The 18389-nt window shown below is 38.8% G+C and overlaps 2 protein-coding genes and 3 non-coding genes across 5 annotated transcripts; 3 read left to right on the forward strand and 2 right to left on the reverse strand.

The window, feature by feature from the left end:
- Positions 1 to 481: 481 nt before the first annotated feature.
- On the forward strand, positions 482 to 1412 carry LOC108615082 (uncharacterized). Its single transcript, XM_018009319.2, has 2 exons — positions 482 to 1041; positions 1117 to 1412. Exons 1-2 carry the CDS (start codon positions 573 to 575, stop codon positions 1245 to 1247), a joined length of 600 nt encoding a protein of 199 aa, XP_017864808.1. The 5' UTR covers positions 482 to 572; the 3' UTR covers positions 1248 to 1412.
- Positions 1411 to 5133, reverse strand: Smyd4-3 (SET and MYND domain containing, class 4, member 3). Its single transcript, XM_018013423.2, has 5 exons — positions 4605 to 5133; positions 4335 to 4530; positions 3912 to 4277; positions 2404 to 2646; positions 1411 to 2341 (listed from the first exon to the last, which is right to left on the reverse strand). Exons 1-5 carry the CDS (start codon positions 4927 to 4929, stop codon positions 1471 to 1473), a joined length of 2001 nt encoding a protein of 666 aa, XP_017868912.1. The 5' UTR covers positions 4930 to 5133; the 3' UTR covers positions 1411 to 1470.
- Positions 5134 to 5445: 312 nt separating this feature from the next.
- TRNAT-UGU (transfer RNA threonine (anticodon UGU)) lies at positions 5446 to 5517 on the forward strand. Its single transcript has one exon. It is a non-coding gene; the product is annotated as a tRNA-Thr (tRNA).
- Positions 5518 to 6146: 629 nt separating this feature from the next.
- TRNAT-UGU (transfer RNA threonine (anticodon UGU)) lies at positions 6147 to 6218 on the reverse strand. Its single transcript has one exon. It is a non-coding gene; the product is annotated as a tRNA-Thr (tRNA).
- Positions 6219 to 14633: 8415 nt separating this feature from the next.
- On the forward strand, positions 14634 to 14705 carry TRNAT-UGU (transfer RNA threonine (anticodon UGU)). The gene has a single exon. It is a non-coding gene; the product is annotated as a tRNA-Thr (tRNA).
- The last annotated feature ends 3684 nt before the right edge of the window (positions 14706 to 18389 follow it).

The following is an 18389-nucleotide window of genomic DNA, read 5'->3' on the forward strand; positions in this document are numbered from 1 at the left end:
GCTAATTGAAGTTCAATAACAATCAGATTTGCATATGAGAGACTTCGCTTCGTTCATTCATGCAAAATGTGATTGAGTACAAAAGTTCTTTTGCGTCATCAGGCACTGCAGCATATGCGGGTGTTGTTGCCAGACAACAGCAGCAACAACAACAGCAAATACCAAAATGAAGTCCATTAAAAATGCGACGATAAATATATTACAAGGTAAGTCGCGCACGCGTGCTCATCCACCCGCAGTTGAGTAAATTAAGCGGTGTTCGTTTGCGGGTTTCACCACTGATAAGACTCAGCCGAGTTGCCCTCCACTGGCTGAGCGGGCAGTGGGCTGCTATTAGCAGCTGCGACATACACTACGAGAAATGTGCCACAGCATTGTTTTTATTTATTTACTTTTTTTGCGATTTAAGCGAGCCGAAAACAAATTACTCATGCGTTTTCCACGAATCGCCTAAGTAAATTTAATACGGTTTTCGCAGCGGGCGCACTAGATGCTCGTCTCGGTAGTTCGACTGACGATCAGTCTGAAACGCAAGCAGCACGCGACAACACGAACTATTGGTTCTTGCCATAATGACATTACAATTCAAGTTGAATTCAATATGCCTGCTCTGGCTATTGATCCAAGTGCACGTTCAAGTCCAAGTCCAGGCGCAAGATATTCCTGTCGAATTTCCTGAAGATTTTCCCACAACCACGGTTGAAGCTGTTACCGAGTTAGCGGAGACAACAACCACTGCTACAGCAACCACAACTACAGAGCCTGCCCCAACAACAACTGATAAGCCTACAATGCCAACAACCACAACTGAAGCACCAACAGAAGCAACAACAATTCCCAGCACAGAGCCAGGGCCAGACACTACCACACCAACTTATCCTATTTATACGCCGCCCACATACGTTCCACACCATCCCAGTCGCCCAACCTATGTTCCACAATTCCCACCGTGGCTGTGGGACTCGCATGAGAGCGGAGGTGGACTGAAATGTTATCTGAAGGAGCAAGCCGAAAATAAATATGTTCGCTGGAGCTGCGGATGTAAGTAGCGCGCAAATTATTGAAGGTCGGACTATATATATCAATATATGTATATATGTTTTTTCAACGTTACAGTGACCAGCTGGAAGCCCATAACAAGCTGTTATCGCTGCTGTTATTACGGCTACAGCGGCTATGCCGGCTGCAGCAAACTGCATGAGGGACGCTGCAGCAGTATAAGCTATTCCAGCTGGAGTATTTATTAAATAAATAATGGGAAATGTCTAATGAACTACTACTCTTACACGAGAAGGAGGGGCAGCAAGGGAGTGAGATGGGGGATTGTATAAATGAATATATTAAATTTCTAATTGAGACAATTGAGGGTAATTTTTCAGCAATTACAAATAAATATTCATTAAATAGTAGTATTTTGCAACTTGAGTATTTTATTGAAAAGGCCATAAAATTCCATGCAATTGATATTGATCAGTTCAGGTTGTAGACATTGCCCAGATTAAGGAAGCAATCCTTCAGGTGCTGCTGGCACTCGCAAAAGTCGGGAAATGGGGGCGCCAACACCTCGTACATGATGCGCAGCAGATCGACAAACTTGTTGAGCGCCTTGGCATAGTCGCCGGTGTCGTAGAGCCGTTTGGCCGTGCGCGTCATCATCTCCGTGTCTTGCATGACCTTGAGGCCCTTCAGTATGTTCGTCAGCTCGCCGCAGGTGACGCACTTGATCATGAAGTCGTTGCAGCTGGGCGGCACCTCAATGACCGCCGTACAGTTGTTGGGCGCCTCGCAACGGAAGCGAATGATGTCCCTGGGCAGGTCGTCGAACAGCGGCCAATTCTCCAGGCAGGCGTCGCAGTTGCACTCGAACCAGTACAGCTCCTTCAGCCTGGCCTGGCGATCCTCGCGTTTATCCTGCGTGTAGATGGGCCCGTAGTTCTCATTGATGGGCAGCCCCGCCTCCACGGGTCGCACGGTGTTAATGTGGATGGTGTTGCCGCGGAAGTACCTGACCACGCCGGGGTCACATGAGTGATTGAACAGCGCCAGCGTCGGATAGATGGCGCCGCCAATGAAGATCGACTTCTCCCTGCCCTCGGCCGCGTACTTGTGCAGCTCGGCCACCTCGTGCGTGTTGAACTGAATGAACTGCAGGCAGCGCAGCAGCAGACCGCCAATGGCGCTCACCTGCTCCGACTTCGGCTCGCTGCCAAAGTAGCCCGCCGCCTGCAGGCATCTGGTGAGAAAGCGCGCCATCAGCACATATTGAAAGAAGTTCGACGGGGGTCGCTCCTTCTGATGCCGCTCCAGATGGGCGACGCGCCGAAAGTCATCTTTGGGCAGACTGCAAACCAAAAGAGGAAATCCGAAATCAACCAGCAAATTGCAAGTAACAAAATGACAAACCTCAAGAGCTGCTCCAGTGAGAGCTCCTCGTCCAGACTGGCTCTCAGCTGCATAAAGTAGTCCAGCGGCTTGCTGGCAATGATGCGCAGCGCCATGTGATTGTTGATCGAGGCACCGGAACGCCAGATCACTGGCAAAAGTCCACATTCGAATTTGTGGTACTTGGCGGCCGCCTTCTGCTGGCACTGCTCCGAGCAGTAGATGACGTCCGAGCAACCGGGACAAGACACAGGCACCACAGTGCTGCAAATAGTTATAAGTGGAGCATAAGAGTTGTAAAGATAACATTAAAACAAATAAACAAATATATGCCAATTAAAGAATGTAGTAAATAAAATATAAATATATGTATGCGATGATGAAGAGATAAGAAATATCTCACAAAAATAAAAAAAAAAAATAAAAAATTTCAATACAAAATATCGCAGAAAAAAAATTTTTTTTTTTAAATACCACTTGTGAAAGTTGTAAAGTATTTCTGATTAGAACTAGGTTATCTATTATTTATAATTAGTAATTTAGTTAATAGTATAAATTTAAAGTTTGTTTAGTCAATGTATTTAAAAATTTAATTCTTTTTAATCCTGCTATATCTCCCTCTGCTTTACTATCCAGGCTTTTGCTCTATGTTCCAAATGGCTATACTTAAGGCTCCATAAAGCCCGCAGTAGGTCTAGAATTTTTTACTTATTTGCTGAGGACCCTAGGCAAAGACTGAGGGACATAGTTCTAGTTTTGGTCTACTTGTCTTTCATAAAAAATTTTGATAAATACTTATATTACCTTTACATTATTTTATACCTGCTTAACAGCCAGCTGATATGAGTATATCATATATATTATTCATGAATTCACCTACAAACACCAGTAACTTATGCATGCATTTAAAATAAGCAAAAATGTAAAATCTACAATCTAAATCAACTTTAAATTCGAATAACTCTCTCATTATTGGCAGCTTTAACATATATACTATATAATTAGCTTACTATATGATGACTAACTTAACTAAAATAATCAGCGAACAATAAGATTCGCAGAAGGTGAAATATGAGTAAGCCATATTGTTGGTGTATATCTCTCAAGGTCTAAATATTGATGTATATCATATTTCCCATTATTTGTATTTACTAGTCAATTAGTAGTAGTCAAATCTACTAATATTAAGCTATTTGTAGTAATGTAATGAAGAATTTAGCCTTACTAAAAATATTATATATATTTGACGTTATTTATATTATTTTAAAAGATATGCTGCTATGTTTTATATATATATATATATATATATATATATATATATATATATATATATATATATATACATATATATATTATTTGTTCAGTAGTTTTTTCTCATTTTAATATAATCAATATTATATTTCAATAGATTTTCTTTGACCTTTCCCAAAATTTCCTATAAATATCCCTATGTATATGGACCTACATTAAACATTGATCACCAGCCACTTCACGACTTCCCATCAATTTCTATCTCATCTCTCACTTACCGCATAAAGCAGAATTCGCAGTGTGTCTGCGCGTATTTCTCAAGCAGCACAGCTACATATGGATGCTCGACTAGCAGCTCCTGGCCCACCTGCACATCGGACGCAGCGCGTGCGAATCTGCCCTCCTGCGGGTTCTGATCGATGCGAACCAGATCGCTAACAAACTCCTTTTCGTAGGGCAGCGTTTGAGCCTGCTCCAGAGTTGGAGTGGAGGATTTGGCTTCCTTCAGTTTCTGCTGCTTGGCGGCTTGCTTGGCTGTGCGCGGATCGTTCTCCAGCATCTTGATCATGGTCATGGCATCGAGATGCAGCTTGGATCGCCTGTCAGCGGGCAGCGTGGAGTCATCCGTGGCCGTGATGCATTTTCTAGATAATCAATTGAGATATTAGTCAAAACCTTTTCAAATTTCCAACTTTACCTACTTGAAGGCGTTGATCGTACGCGGATAGTCCTTCAGAGCCATATAACAGCGCGCCTGGCGCTCGTACAGCTTGTAGACGAGCTCCTTGGGATACTCCAGCTCCAGGGCGCGTCTGATGTCCACCAGGCACTCGCTGTGCTTTTGCAAGTGATACAAAGTGGCCGAGCGGTTGGCCAGTGCAATAGAACGCTCTTCCACTGTAGTATGTACAAGTATAGCAGTTATTTATATAATATAAGAGTTCACTTTATAGTATAAGACTTTCACTCACGCTTGTCATGTGGCAACGTCACATAGCATCTGCTGTAGAGCAACATGGCCTCCAGCCATTTCTTCTGCTTGAAGGCCGTTGTGGCTCGTTCCTTCAGCTCTGCTGCAACAGTTGCATTCTTTCCATTGAATTCCCGCTGCACTTGCAGGTCCGCATCACCGTCACGCACCCAGGGCAACTGGTCCACATAGGCCACGCGCTCATCATCTGTGCCGCATGCGGATAACTTGGCTATGTCCGCCTCGCAGCTGGCGCCACCTGCTTCGCGCAGCTTTAGATAGTACTCGGCAAAGAAGCCCTTCTTCTGGCTAAGTGGCATTTTCATGGCGTTAACACAATATTTAATTGAAAATCAGCTATCAAATCTCAAATTATGCAAGTAGTGAAAATTTTAGGACCGCTTCTGTCGCCGCTGAATACTGCACTCGAACTAAATGGCCTACAACGTGTGGTGGTATCCAGACAATCGGTCGCGGGCCTTTTATTTTTAGATCGAAGAAGCATTTCAGAGCTATTCAGAGCAGCTGAGAATGAAATCTATTGCGAGATACGCGAGAGAGCGTATAGCTTGAAATTTGTTTACAAACAAATTTTCGAAATTACTTCTGATACTCTTCTCTTTCGATTTTCACACAGCCGGCAACGCCGCGCAACGACTGAATACATAGAAAGCGTCGGCAGTGGAATTTGAACTTCGACTAGCAGCACACTTGTTCATACACGAAAACACAGTTAAGTTTATTAAAAGAACTTCCTAAATTTAGGTGACGAATGAAAGTCAATTATGGCGGTGAGCACTCTCTTTATATGATGTGAGTTGTCTGACGCACATGCCCCATTCGCCTCTTTAGCTCAGTGGCAGAGCACTGGTCTTGTAAACCAGGGGTCGTGAGTTCAATCCTCACAGGAGGCAATCTTTTTCAAAATTCTGATAAATGTTTATTAATTTTTTACTTTTATAATAAAAGTTAAACTAACAAAAAATATTTCGAATTTTATTAAAATGGCATAATTGTTTATTAATATATTCAGCACTTTTATGGTTGTATTTGACGCAGTAATGAAAACTTTGCACGATTAAAATAACTAACAATTTAAAATTAATATTATTTTAAATATTATAGAATATTAAATGTTTAATTATATTTTATTTAATTACATCAATATAATATAATAATCAAATTAATTATTTTGTTTACAATAAATATAATAAGTTTAGTATAGTTTGATTGAGGGAGACTATATTAAAGCATTGGAAAGATCTAGAAGCATATGAGTAAATTGCTCATTTTCAAATAATAAAATAAAATACACTAAAATATGATAACAAACAATGCGAAAAAGTTAAATATAGTATTTTTAGCTATTTTTAACATTTTTAACTTAAATGTAGCCAATTGAACTATAATATTCATTTTATATAATTAATTGTATTTTAAAACTAATAATTTTCATATTTAAGCTATAAGAATAATTTCTATTTTACAAGTATTTGTCAATTACAAATAAATAAATAAATAAAAATAAATCTAGTTTCGGAGTTGCCTCCTGTGAGGATTGAACTCACGACCCCTGGTTTACAAGACCAGTGCTCTGCCACTGAGCTAAAGAGGCATGAGCAACGCGCCACGCTAAAACCTATAATAATATTTGAGTCCGCTACAGCGTTTGTTGTTGCTTGCGTATTTTGTTGTTCGGGGGCTGTTTGAACAGTTGGCAGCTTGCTTGCCTATCTGACTGCTTGGCTGTACGAGGCGTAGTGCCATTAGGGAATTAGCCAATTTAAAGACGTGTTAATGCTATCTGCAATTAATGCCGAGCCAAGTGTTATCTAGCATCAGCCAATTGCCTTGGAAATGGAGCCACCACCAGCTGTTGTGCTGTCGAGCTGGTGAGCTGCTACTTCTGCTGTCTACATTTGTTTGTTCGACTAATTAAGACAAGTTGGTCCCAGAAATGTTCCAAATGTCTGCAATGTGTAAGTGTGTACTTTCAAGCAGCAATTTGTTATGGTAACTTGTAAAGAAGAGCGCGACTCTAGCTGGGCCTATTCTATTCTATCTGTAACTGTGACGTGGGAAACCTAACTGATGTTTGAGCAGTTCTACAAACTTTGACTTTGCAGCGAATTGTAATTACATACAGAAATATTTTATGAATTTTCGTTTTAATTAATGTGTAATGTATTAAAGTTTAAATTCGATATAATATAAAGAGATATATTCTGAGTATTATGATTATTTAAACAACAAAAATTAAAAATATAATATTAAAAATAATAATACACCTAATACAACTTGGTAATTTCTCGAAATTCTAAAGCGAAATTCTCTATTTATATACATAATTCTTTACATAGTTTTCCGATGGAAAATTAAAATTAAAAATTCTTTCTTCAGCTCTATGTACATTTAGGTAACTACCTCCACAACTGTACTTTAAGCCCATAAAGGCATATGAAAAGCATTTAATTTCGGAGCTATTGTAGTTGCAAGCATAATATGCAGTCTGCTCGCATATCGAGTTACGATGCGACAGCCCTTTCGCTATTGAAGCTGGATGCGTTATGCAAATTTGGCGTGTCGCATAAAAGGAGAAATGCGTAAATTACAGTGTCAACATTACAACGCCCACTTTCGCTTTTTTTTTCTTCCTTTCGGGGTGGTAGACCGCTGTGAAAATGCATTATGCACAATGGGAACGCGATATCAAAACCGTGAACTTGCCTCAAAAGAGGACGCAGCCTAAGGGCGACTGCGCGAATGGCCATGGATGATGGCTGTATGGTAATTTCATAAGCTGTTGAATCGCAGCATTGACTTTCGCTTTGTAACCCTTTACAGCGATTGTCAGTGTTGGAAAGCGATCGCAAGGGTGGCTGTTGTCAGGCGAATGGGCAACTGGACAGCATGTCAGAAGCCCTTGCTCGAGTCATCATCAATCAAAAGGGGCCTGATGAAGCACTACAATTCTATGTAAGTCGCAAATAAACGATGCTTACACCAAATCCGACAGCTGTCACTTGCAGTTACTGTTGCAGTTGTCGTTGTCGTTGTCGTTGGCATGTTGTTTTTGTACAGTACAGTCAGTTGGCCACTCAAAGGATGCGTCCCGTTAATCACTGTTACAAGTCTGATTGAACCACGCTCCATTATCAATCGAGTTCCCGCTCTTTATGGCCTGTCATTCAAGCGCAAAATATTTATCACTCTCAACAGCAGCAGCAGCAGCAGCAGTCGTCATACCCATTGCCAGTTCCCCTCCCTCTTCAGCTACCCCTAATTGTAGTGCATTGTGCCCGATTGTGTATGTGAGCTGCGATGTCTTTCCCTCACTGATGATTATACAGATGTGTATATGCAAATTCATGTGGAATAAATGACCCAACTACCCACTCTCTAAATACTTCTGGACCCTAACTAAATGCACTCGAGTGCCGTCAGTTAATTACAGTTTTTACTACGTTTTCGATTCTTGATTGTGCAAAAATTTCATTAAAGTTCCGTTGCAATTGAAAAACTGCACTATTTATACCTTGGCAATGTGACAAACAGGGTATATTGGCTGAAATTGCGTAGTTGTTAAGTACTTTTGAGACTTTTAATCTGCTTACATAAATGCCTCTCTAAGAGTCTTACCGCAGATCTCGATAACTACAAAAGCTAGCGACTTGAAATTTTAAATGATTCTTCTTAAATAGCCAAGCTACTGAAATTTTCACATTTTTCTTTAATATGCCATTAAATATTGAGACGAAGACTTAATTTTTTTCATCATAAGGTGAACACTATAAAAGCTAGAGGTTATGAATATTGTATTTCTTAACAGTCATAGCTAATTTCTTAATTCCCTTAAGAACCTAATATGTATGGTAAAATCTTGTTACCTGGGTCATTCCCTTAGGGTATTTGCTGGTCATAAACTCTCCACACAGTCAGCTGCATTCCTATTTGTCTCCGTTTGTTATTGTTATTGTTATTGTGCAACGGACTTCCTGTATTCAGTGCACTCTATTGTGGCTTCGATGTGTATGGACTCCGCCCAGAGACAGGCAACGCAAACAAATGGACGGCAGACAAAGCAATTAAAGGCCTCAACTAAATGGTTAAATCGTATTGCAACATAATTAAAACATTTTTAGCCAATCCAGTCGAAATCTCGTACGTAAAATGTCGCTCATTGTGGGTGTTGAGCTATGGTTGAGCTCTTGACATTTAAGCCGTCATAAATAATTTATAACCATTTGGGGCCAGCCATTGTGTGTGGCTTAGCCCGAAGCCAAGAAAAAAGAAACACTTTTAGCATGTTTTATGGCTCTTGTACATATATGTAAAATGTATTTGTGAAGCCGACAAACGAGTTTCGTTGCCCCTCCCCTCGGGCAATGCAAATTTAATTGCGCTTCTTAATTAATTTAAAACGATCATTTAAATAAATTTCGAGTTCAAGTTGAAATCTCTGTTGACACACAGACACGTTCGCATTATTCAAATTCAATTCGAATCACTTTGCTGACATTGAATGGACATCGCAACACACAATCGAAAACAACTCAATTGCATCTCAATGGACTTAAGCTGAGAAATCCATTTTAATGGCTCAGCCCTGAGGCCGATTTCGGATTCGAGTTCGATCCGCTTAAGCTGAGCTAACTGCTGTTGCATATGATTTATTAGCTTGAGAGCTTGATCTATTATGATTATACCCAATTATCTTTAATTCCTTTTTCTATATCATGGTTTTTCTGTATACAACAGAAATACATAATAAATATTTCTAGAACAGTTTAAAGTATGTTCTTAATAATCATTAGCTAATGTTTATTCATATATTATAGTAGAATAACATTTGTTGAATACCTATCCATATATGTTGTATATGACGACTGATCTGATTAGTCCACTTGTCTATAAATGGGTTTCTATACGATTTTTATGAGCAGTTCTAACTCAATCAATAATCAAATGTTTAATTCATGGTTCCAATGACTATGCATACAATCAACCTAAGATTAAAAAATCTGATAAATTTGTTGAACCTTTGTTATTATTAAAACCAAAATAGTTCTAAAATCTCTCTTTTTGGGTCGCTTGACGAAATGAAAAGAATAGATAGATCATGACCTACTGTCAATCAAAAAAAGTCTGAGAGCCGTAAACCAGTCAACTCCCTAGATCTATCTATACCTATATTATAAGAGTAAAAGTAGATATTTTCGGTAGCTTGTAATCGGTTATACCCGACAATAGCCTTGCTCCATGTTATCTCCACATTTTACAAGCGTATGCCCATTCATTTTCTATCGGCTTATCATGGTTTATTAACATATATAACGTTATTATATACCCATTGTAAACCACTATAAAACATAATAGAGAAACCTAAAATGGATGCATTCAGGTCAAAACATTTATTGGCAAGTAGCATATATAAACATCTCGTAAACAGCTCATTTCAGAGCCAAAAACAATCGATATGAAACATGGCTTATATATATCGTATCAGTGCGATATTAGACTGTTGTTGAAGTTGCAGTGTTGAGAAAGACTGGTAATTCGTGTTAATCGATTGATTTATTATTGTAGTGCAATTAAAGGATGCACTGTCACTAAGAGAGAGACAACAATAGCTGTTGCTGAACGTGGTCCCGGCTGTCACTGGGTGAGAGCGAGACGGCTAGTTATTTCGTTCGCAGCAGGGTCGCTGTGCTTTCGATAAATAAGAATATGCGACCATTATTAGAGGTTTCGGCAAAAGAGGAGAAATCAGATACTTGGTCAAAGATTATTGAACGGGAAAGAGCATTTAAAAAGAGTTTAGCGACACACCGGGAATTCGTTGGTACGCGCAGCTAAGATGGAAAACATGAACGAGAAACGCAACGCCCCGACATATATATTTATATAGAAATGTGGAAAATTTAATGTAAATTTGTACGAATCCCAAAGTATATACATATGTAAGATCTTAGAGATGGATGGATAGTCTGATTCGCAACATATAAAGTAAGTGTTAGCTCTACAGTTGCATACATTCGAGCGAACAGTTCTTATTTGCCTAAAAGCTCTTATTATATGGCTCTGTTATGGCACTACTTAACTGCTGAAATGCTAGAGCCACTACCGAATAACAGTTCTTATTTTATGGCTCTTATTTTATGGTTCTATTTATCTGTTGATTAGCTGTTAAATAGCTGCGGAATAGCTAGTTTAATGAATCAAATATATTTGCCAAAATTCAGAAGCCTAGCTTTTGAGTTTATGGGAAACAAAAAACACTATACCATGTATGGATATAGCTGGACAGACTATTTTTGGAAAGACTAATTAAGGTTTTAGGTAGATAAAGTAAATGGGAATACACACACACCGCCTCACTACGCCACTGCTCAGCATATATAAGATAATAACTACTCTTTACTCATTATCTATAAAAGTTCTTTCTCTGTTAATCTCTCTTATTGTGATGGTCGTTCAAGATGGAAGAATAGAAACATCAGCAGAGTCAACTGTTACATCATTCCATTGCTAAGCTTTACGTCAGCTTCATTCACGTTCCTAACAAGTTCTTTGAATATCACTCAACTGATAATAAAATCGTCAATTCTATGATTCAATACACAAAATTGAACTTTCGCTACATTTTCAGAAGTTGTTTGTGTGTTTTTACTAATCATGCAATTAAGTATACCTCCAGGCATTAGAATTCTCTTCGAAGCGCCACATGTGTTTTCCCAGTTTAGATTGAAAATTTCGAGAAAAAAATAAAAAAAATAACATTGAAAGCAGCGCAACGGGATAACAGAGCAAAGTGACTGAAAATAGGGAACTCTGAGTGTCAGCGGGAGCGGAAAAAATTTTAGGAAACCCACAAAGGGCATAATTGAGTTTTCATTAATGAAACTCTTTGGCTTTCAAATTAATGAAGAGCCTCGATAAAAATTTAAAAAATATATAAAAAAGAACTGAGTGAAAACTCAAGTAAAAAATCGGAATGTTTACGGAAAAGCAACAATGGAAAATGCGCTCTCGAGAGTGCAGCGATTCAAGTGGAAAACAAAAGCTAATTCCAAATGTGCGCTGCACACATTGAAGGGGGTTGAAAGGCAGCAACAACAACAACAACTACAATTACAACAACATTGGCTTACAATTTTATGTCGAGTGGCGTCAGCGTCGGCGTCGGCGTCAACGGCGACAGCTGCAAGCGAATTGCTGCCGCTGCCGCTGCCGCTGCGCGTGACGCGTGCGCAGCAGAGGATGCAGCATGCAGGACATGTAGCATAGCACGCCGGAGACATAAGCCTGCAACACAATGAGCATGTGAATCGTTACGTCAGCCCGTCGAGCCCCTCTCTAATACAGTTACAACCTGAGCTGGGAGATTGATGAGTTCCCGTTCCTCTGACAGCCTGTGACGAATTGCAGCTTCGCAGCCTCCCGTCTCTCTCGTCCTTTTTTTATGCAGTTGTTGAAATATGCGCTCTACGCCTATCGGACTATCTGCTTTTCTGGCTCTCCGGCTGTCAGCAGCATTTCGGAGCTCATTTCGTTAGCTGCCAATTTTACACTAAATCAGGCAATTTCTCACCCAAATCCCGCATTGTTCACCTATTTCGGGGTCGATCAATAAAAAACGGAAAAAAGGAAGAAAAAAATTAAGCTGCTAAATGCAGCTAATAAAATTCGAATGGGATTTGCTATGAATTAATGCACTCACTCAGCGCCCTGAAATCGTTTTGCGGTTTTGCTTTAATGCGATTTGAGAAACACAAAATTTAAACTTCACAGAAATACCTAATAACAGATGTGTTTGATAACCAATATTTGGGGTAAGTTTTTAAACCAAGCCACATATGAAGGCTAAATTTAACAAATATATTGTATTATTTATATCCGCATGCTGTAAGGTATATAAAAAATCTTAATCTGTATATGGTTTAGAGTAAAGAGTAAGTAGAATGTAAATTTCAACAATTTGGAAGCGCTCGCGTGGCTTGGTAAAAATTTGCCTAGACTGACGATTCCAAAGCGGTATGTCATTAACTGATCTGACGTCTCTGTCAAAAGATAAAGGGTTGCCAGCTGGGTCAGACGAATATGAAAAACCCTGTATGTACAGATCTTCTGATCGCGTTCCTCTATATGCTGTATGTATCCTCTGATCGCGTGTCTCTACTCTACTCAAGGAGATGAAGTATTATACTCTTGATCAAAACAACGACTGTATATAGCCATGCCAGCGAAATACCTCTTAAGATATAACACTCTTGAATTCCTATTTCTAATATTATACATCATAACGTCAGTACTTAGAATATTGATCAGTATCAACAGCAGTATTGTTCTAATTATCTTGTATATCTATTTATATCAGCTTCAATATGATTGGGTTCAACAACCAATATATTTAGTCTCTATTTGAAATATCATATATGTATGTATGCAAATGGTAAATATATGTATTGTCAGCGCTTCTCAGAGCACAAAGCTTTAAGGCATACGAATCTGTTATAAATTTATAAGAGCGGACATTTTACTTCATGCTCCTCTCATGCACTCCCCACTTATGCTCTTTCCACTCCCCACTTGTTCTTAAGTCGGCACTCTTCACTCATACTCTCTCCACTTAAGAATATTAAATATATGTATAAGCATGTTATATAGTTGTATTTTATGTTCTTTTTAATAAGAACTAGAGCATTATGAATGGCTCTAGAATTTAATGAAATCTAAGCAACATTTTGTTGCCTGATTTTGAATCCAGTTTAATTATATATATACTATCTTATATTTACATATACATTATTTTAATACCTATTATTATTTATTTATTATTTATAGCATTTGTCTATTTTTGCCACTTTTCTTATCCAAATCATTTGAAATTCTTCAAAGGAAAAACTCTGCTCTGCCATATGTCTGACATGAGCTGCCTACACCGAACTCCTTTGTAGATCCTCTTTGACTCGAATGGGTTTGATAAAGTGTGTGATGTTAACGCCTCGAATGTGTAAAACAGCTGCTATACACATATACTTACATACATATATATAAATATCTCTCCATGTATATATGTATATTGTTTTAAGGTCTCTGGCTGTGCGCGCTCAGCACGCGCCAGTTGTTTGTCTCACCTAATTGCAATTACCTTTATTTTTGGGCAGAGGCCAGGTAAGCGACGCACCGCGACGTTCAGGGCGCCTTGTGAAATTCTCTAGGGCCACAATGTGTGCATCAGATGTCGAAGAAGGCTTCAAATGAAATCGTTTGCCAATGGGATTTGGCCAAGGGGACGCAGGGGCGTAGCATTTGGTCGGAAAGAAAGATGGGTCAGTGAAGCGCGCAGAGATCGTTGATCCATTTTGCACGCACTGCTGCCTCGAAACTGAAATCGAACACACACACACACACACTCACACACGCGTAAGATGAAGAAGAAGAATAGCAACAACAACAATAACCTGCGGTAATCAAAATGATGATGTGAAAATATTTGTTCATTGGGCATGTCGTTTTCATTTCGAAGCCTAATGGATGTAGCTCCATCTGCACATCCAACTTCGTCGGCATCTCGACTTCCATTACAGGTTTCACTTGCCAACAGGTGAGCAGAGCCTGCCGAACGCCGAATTTCTACGGCCCTAATTGTCATGGGCCACTGAAGCGCAGCCCGAGGCACAACTTCAATACCAACTTTGACTCAGATGCGCCTTGATGATGATGATGATTATTAAGATAATAATTGCTTGAAATGGTGTGTGTGTGTGTAATTTTTGAAAAATTAATATCCGGTTTTTTGTCTGACCTTGCCACGACTATGTATATGTATATATGTATGTATCTATATACATATATTGCAAGCTAAAACACAGTTATCAGCAGCAGGCGACAACTGTGTCAACATGTGCTCGCGCCAGATACAAGCCGCAAAGATACAAGATACAAGATACAAGATATGGCGACAACACGACTCGAGGCAAGCCAATTGTTCGCACAAGTTCGCTACTTAAGCGCCTCTGCAGCAGACGCCTCTTTAGCTCAGTGGCAGAGCACTGGTCTTGTAAACCAGGGGTCGTGAGTTCAATCCTCACAGGAGGCAATCCAGAGGGCAGATCAGGGTACTCCTCCTCCTCCCCCAGAAGCTTCTGTTTTTTGCTAACCATTATAAAATGGCTTTATAACTAGAGAAGTTTTATGTAACTTCGAAGCAGTTACAAGTGTATTTATGATGTTGTATATAAGGTTTATAATATAATATATAAATTTTATTTATATTTTTTTATTAGTTTAAAATATTTTTTACATGCATGTATAGTATTTTTGGTATAAGAATCTAGTATTTAAATAAATAATTATATGCAAACGTTATAATATGTATATTTCGAATTTATATTGGGGTTTAGGGGCAAGAGCCCTCAAGATGACAAGAGCTAGTAGATAAAAATTCAAAATATATCATTTCATAAAATAATCGTTTTTAAATTTCTCTAAAAAAATTACTTAGTGAACGGCTCAAGAGTATGAATCAGTTTAATTCGAACTGTTAGTAATATAATAATTACTTATCCTACCTAACTTGTACATCATAAATTGACAGATATATCAAATATATCTTATCATAAAATGATAAGATACGTTAAATCTAATATATATTATATACTATATTACTATATACTAGACGTCTAACTAGTAACTAGTATACCTTTATTTCTTATAAACAGTCATTCATATGGCTAACTCTTGAAAAGTTACCTAACTAGCTATGTCGAAGAATTGACCAAAAAAAAAAAAAAACACAAAAATCTTTAATCAATTCATAACGTTTTCTCTCGGGCGCTGCCCACAAATCTAAGCACTTCGTTAGGCGCTCTTATCAAGGCAACAATCAATCATTATTCATTTATATAAAACGACGAGAAGGTGTGTGCAGAAGTATTTTATGTTCCAAAGAAAAAAATACCCTAATGAATAATAAAACACTCAAAATAGAAAACAAAACTGAAGTCTAAGCCAAACTTATTGTAAAACAGTTATATAGCGCGCTTGCTGTTAGCATTAATATCTGTAAATTTGTAAAAGATTGAGATAACTTTTTATTTAATATCTCAAAAAGAGCCCTACAAATATCATATATCAAATAATTTATCTAACAATAACAAAATGGTTTAACATAAGTTTTGACACAATCAAATCTAGAATATTTATGGGATATCGAGCTATATGGAGGCATATTGAATTACAGGTAGTAAATAATATACACAAATAGCAGTCAATATGATATGATAAGTAAACAGTTTACATTGATATTGCTTGCTCAATATCAGAATATCAATAACAAACTTGTACTATAATCCAAATATTTAAGTAAGATATATATAAGGAAAGGAATATAGGGTATAAAGTAGAATTCTAAGTAACTTTCAGCAACATGTTCTCTTCTTATTCTAGCAAACCCTAGTTAAACTTATCTTTAAATAAGATCTCTTTACCTGGCAGACCAGGTAAAGTTTCTATCGTATGCAGCAGAAAAGTATGACAGATATAATGAGACGATTATCTGTCTTTACTTTCTTGTTGCACTTTAATTGCGAAATTGCATTAGTGACACAATTTATGGCAGTGCGTTCAGAGAATGTTTCACATTTCATGGACATGCACTTGGCAACAGGGAATAAGAATTGGTATGGGAATGAAAAGTACCTGATATACTATGGGGTAACAGCTCTACCGAGAGCGCTACTTCATAGCTGAAGTATCACGCGCATAAATTTGTATAATTGGTTAGAGCAAGGGTCGAGAGCAAGAACGAGAGCCCGAACGTACGGCCAGGCATCACATGGCCACTGAGCATAAATTAGTTCTGCCAGGCAGACAGAGACTGACAGACAGTCAGTCAAGGAGACGGTCCTGTTACAAGTGCCCGAAAAAAACGGAGAGTGAAAAGTAAACAGAATTACGATTTTCAATAGCAATGCCAAGGGGCACAAGTGGTGAACCACTGTCGGTGGTTTGTCTCTGTCTGAGATTTTCCTAGCACTCATGTTTACTTTGCTGGGTTTTCGGGAAAATGAAAAACCATAAAAAAGTGGCTGGTCGAATGACAGCGACAAGTGATTGCCCCCTCGACGTGGCATCCTCTAGGAAGCGTCTGTTGTTTTATGATCTACAAACACACACACTTACACACACGCATACTCAGTGTATAGATATAGATATACACATACGTACACACACATTTATCTTCTTTTCTATGCGCTGCTGTCAGTAACTTTTGGCCTTTTGTCAGCCGGCTAAACAGAATCGAAAGACTCAAGCAACGAACTCTCTCATCTATGGCAATTCATAAACAAAATAAACAGCTTCTGATTTGGTAACAAACTAACGGTTCACTCTTCTTCTTCCTCTTCTCCTTCTCCTTCTCTATTTTAGACTAAATTTTTTAATGAACCCGCCGCATTCATTGTGCGATGGCTTTGATTTATGGGCGGCAGCATTAGCTAATCGAAAGCTTTAAAAACAAACCCACTGCACGAGGGCAGCCCACTTGAAGCGCGTGCGCGGCATGCGAAAGGACCTTTTGGCATTTTTGGTGCATCCTTTATTTCGGGTTTATTTTTTTTTTTTTTTTCATTTTTTGATTTATGTCTGTTAGTTGCGCGTCTGTTTTTAATGATTTTTAATGGGCAAATGTAATCAACGCCGACCAGACGCGCAACGCGACTACAACCCCTACACACCCAGAGGGGAAGGGTTGCTGTTTGGGTTGTTGTGATCATTTTAATTGACTTTGCGCACGAGCGCGCACTGATCTGTTGTCGTATCTCGATGCCAGAGCCACTTCACAGGGGTACTCCTCTACCCTCTCTCGCCAGTCAATGGGTTTATCGATTTGAAACTAGAACCCATTTTGAAGGGCACGGAAATACGCATTTAAGATGTGCATCGTAAAAATCTCAAATCTCGCTGCCAGCTGTCAAAATAAGGAGACGCCTCCTGCCACAAATTCCGCATTCCTCAGCGGCAGGGGGAGTTGCCACAGTAGGATGAAGTGAGTTCAATGCACTGCAATATTATTAACTACAAATATTTCATCAAGTATTCTTCTTCACACAAGTCAAAGGCGAGCGAGCAGGCATCGTCTAGGTCTAGCAATCTGTGCAGCTCTCTTAAGTCCCTCACTCTTCATTCGAAAAACCCACCACCAAAAAAATTACAAAGAGAGAGCGCAGTGTGAGCGCAGAGCTCAGCAGAGCAAATGCATTACTTACTACGAGGGTAGCCAGAAATGTAAGTACAAGCCCGATGAAAAATGTTGTTGATATCTTTGAAAACCAAAGCTTAAACTTATTGACAAAAATGTCGTTTAGCCAAACCGGTTATACTAAATTCGCATAAAAACAAACCAACAACATTTAGAAAACACAAGATGTTTGCCATATTTGAGGCATAATAAATCAATCAAAAAGTCCATTTTAGTAAGAGAAAACACACTCAGTGGTTTGTCATCATGCCGACGAGACGGATATTGCTCAATATGCAAATGTTACTATTACGCTAAATATGAATTGATTCATTAATATTACACAAGAAATATTGGATGCATCAGCAATCAATATTTAATAAAGCATAGCGTATCATAATGTGCAACAAACTATAACAGTCGCTCACATAAGCGCACTGCATTATAACGAATAAACTGTTATACTTGCCCTCGCGCAGTCAGTCGGCCAGCTAACACTCTCGCTTCTACTGCGCTGCCTCTGCCGCTACTGCTGCTGCTGCT

The sequence above is a fragment of the Drosophila arizonae genome, chromosome 5 (assembly GCF_054131065.1).
Source record: "Drosophila arizonae isolate 15081-1271.41 chromosome 5, UAZ_ARI_1.0, whole genome shotgun sequence".
NCBI lineage: Eukaryota > Metazoa > Arthropoda > Insecta > Diptera > Drosophilidae > Drosophila > Drosophila arizonae.

Bases quoted from the DNA above. Each gene is read 5' to 3' on its own strand.
- LOC108615082 (XM_018009319.2), top strand. From the start codon at position 573: ATGACATTACAATTCAAGTTGAATTCAATATGCCTGCTCTGGCTATTG. The intron at 1,042-1,116 runs GTAAGTAGCGCG...TCAACGTTACAG, and splicing joins TGTTCGCTGGAGCTGCGGAT to TGACCAGCTGGAAGCCCATA.
- Smyd4-3 (XM_018013423.2), bottom strand. From the start codon at position 4,929: ATGAAAATGCCACTTAGCCAGAAGAAGGGCTTCTTTGCCGAGTACTAT. The intron at 4,531-4,604 runs GTGAGTGAAAGT...TACATACTACAG, and splicing joins GACGTTGCCACATGACAAGC to TGGAAGAGCGTTCTATTGCA. The intron at 2,342-2,403 runs GTTTGTCATTTT...TTTGGTTTGCAG, and splicing joins TCACTGGAGCAGCTCTTGAG to TCTGCCCAAAGATGACTTTC.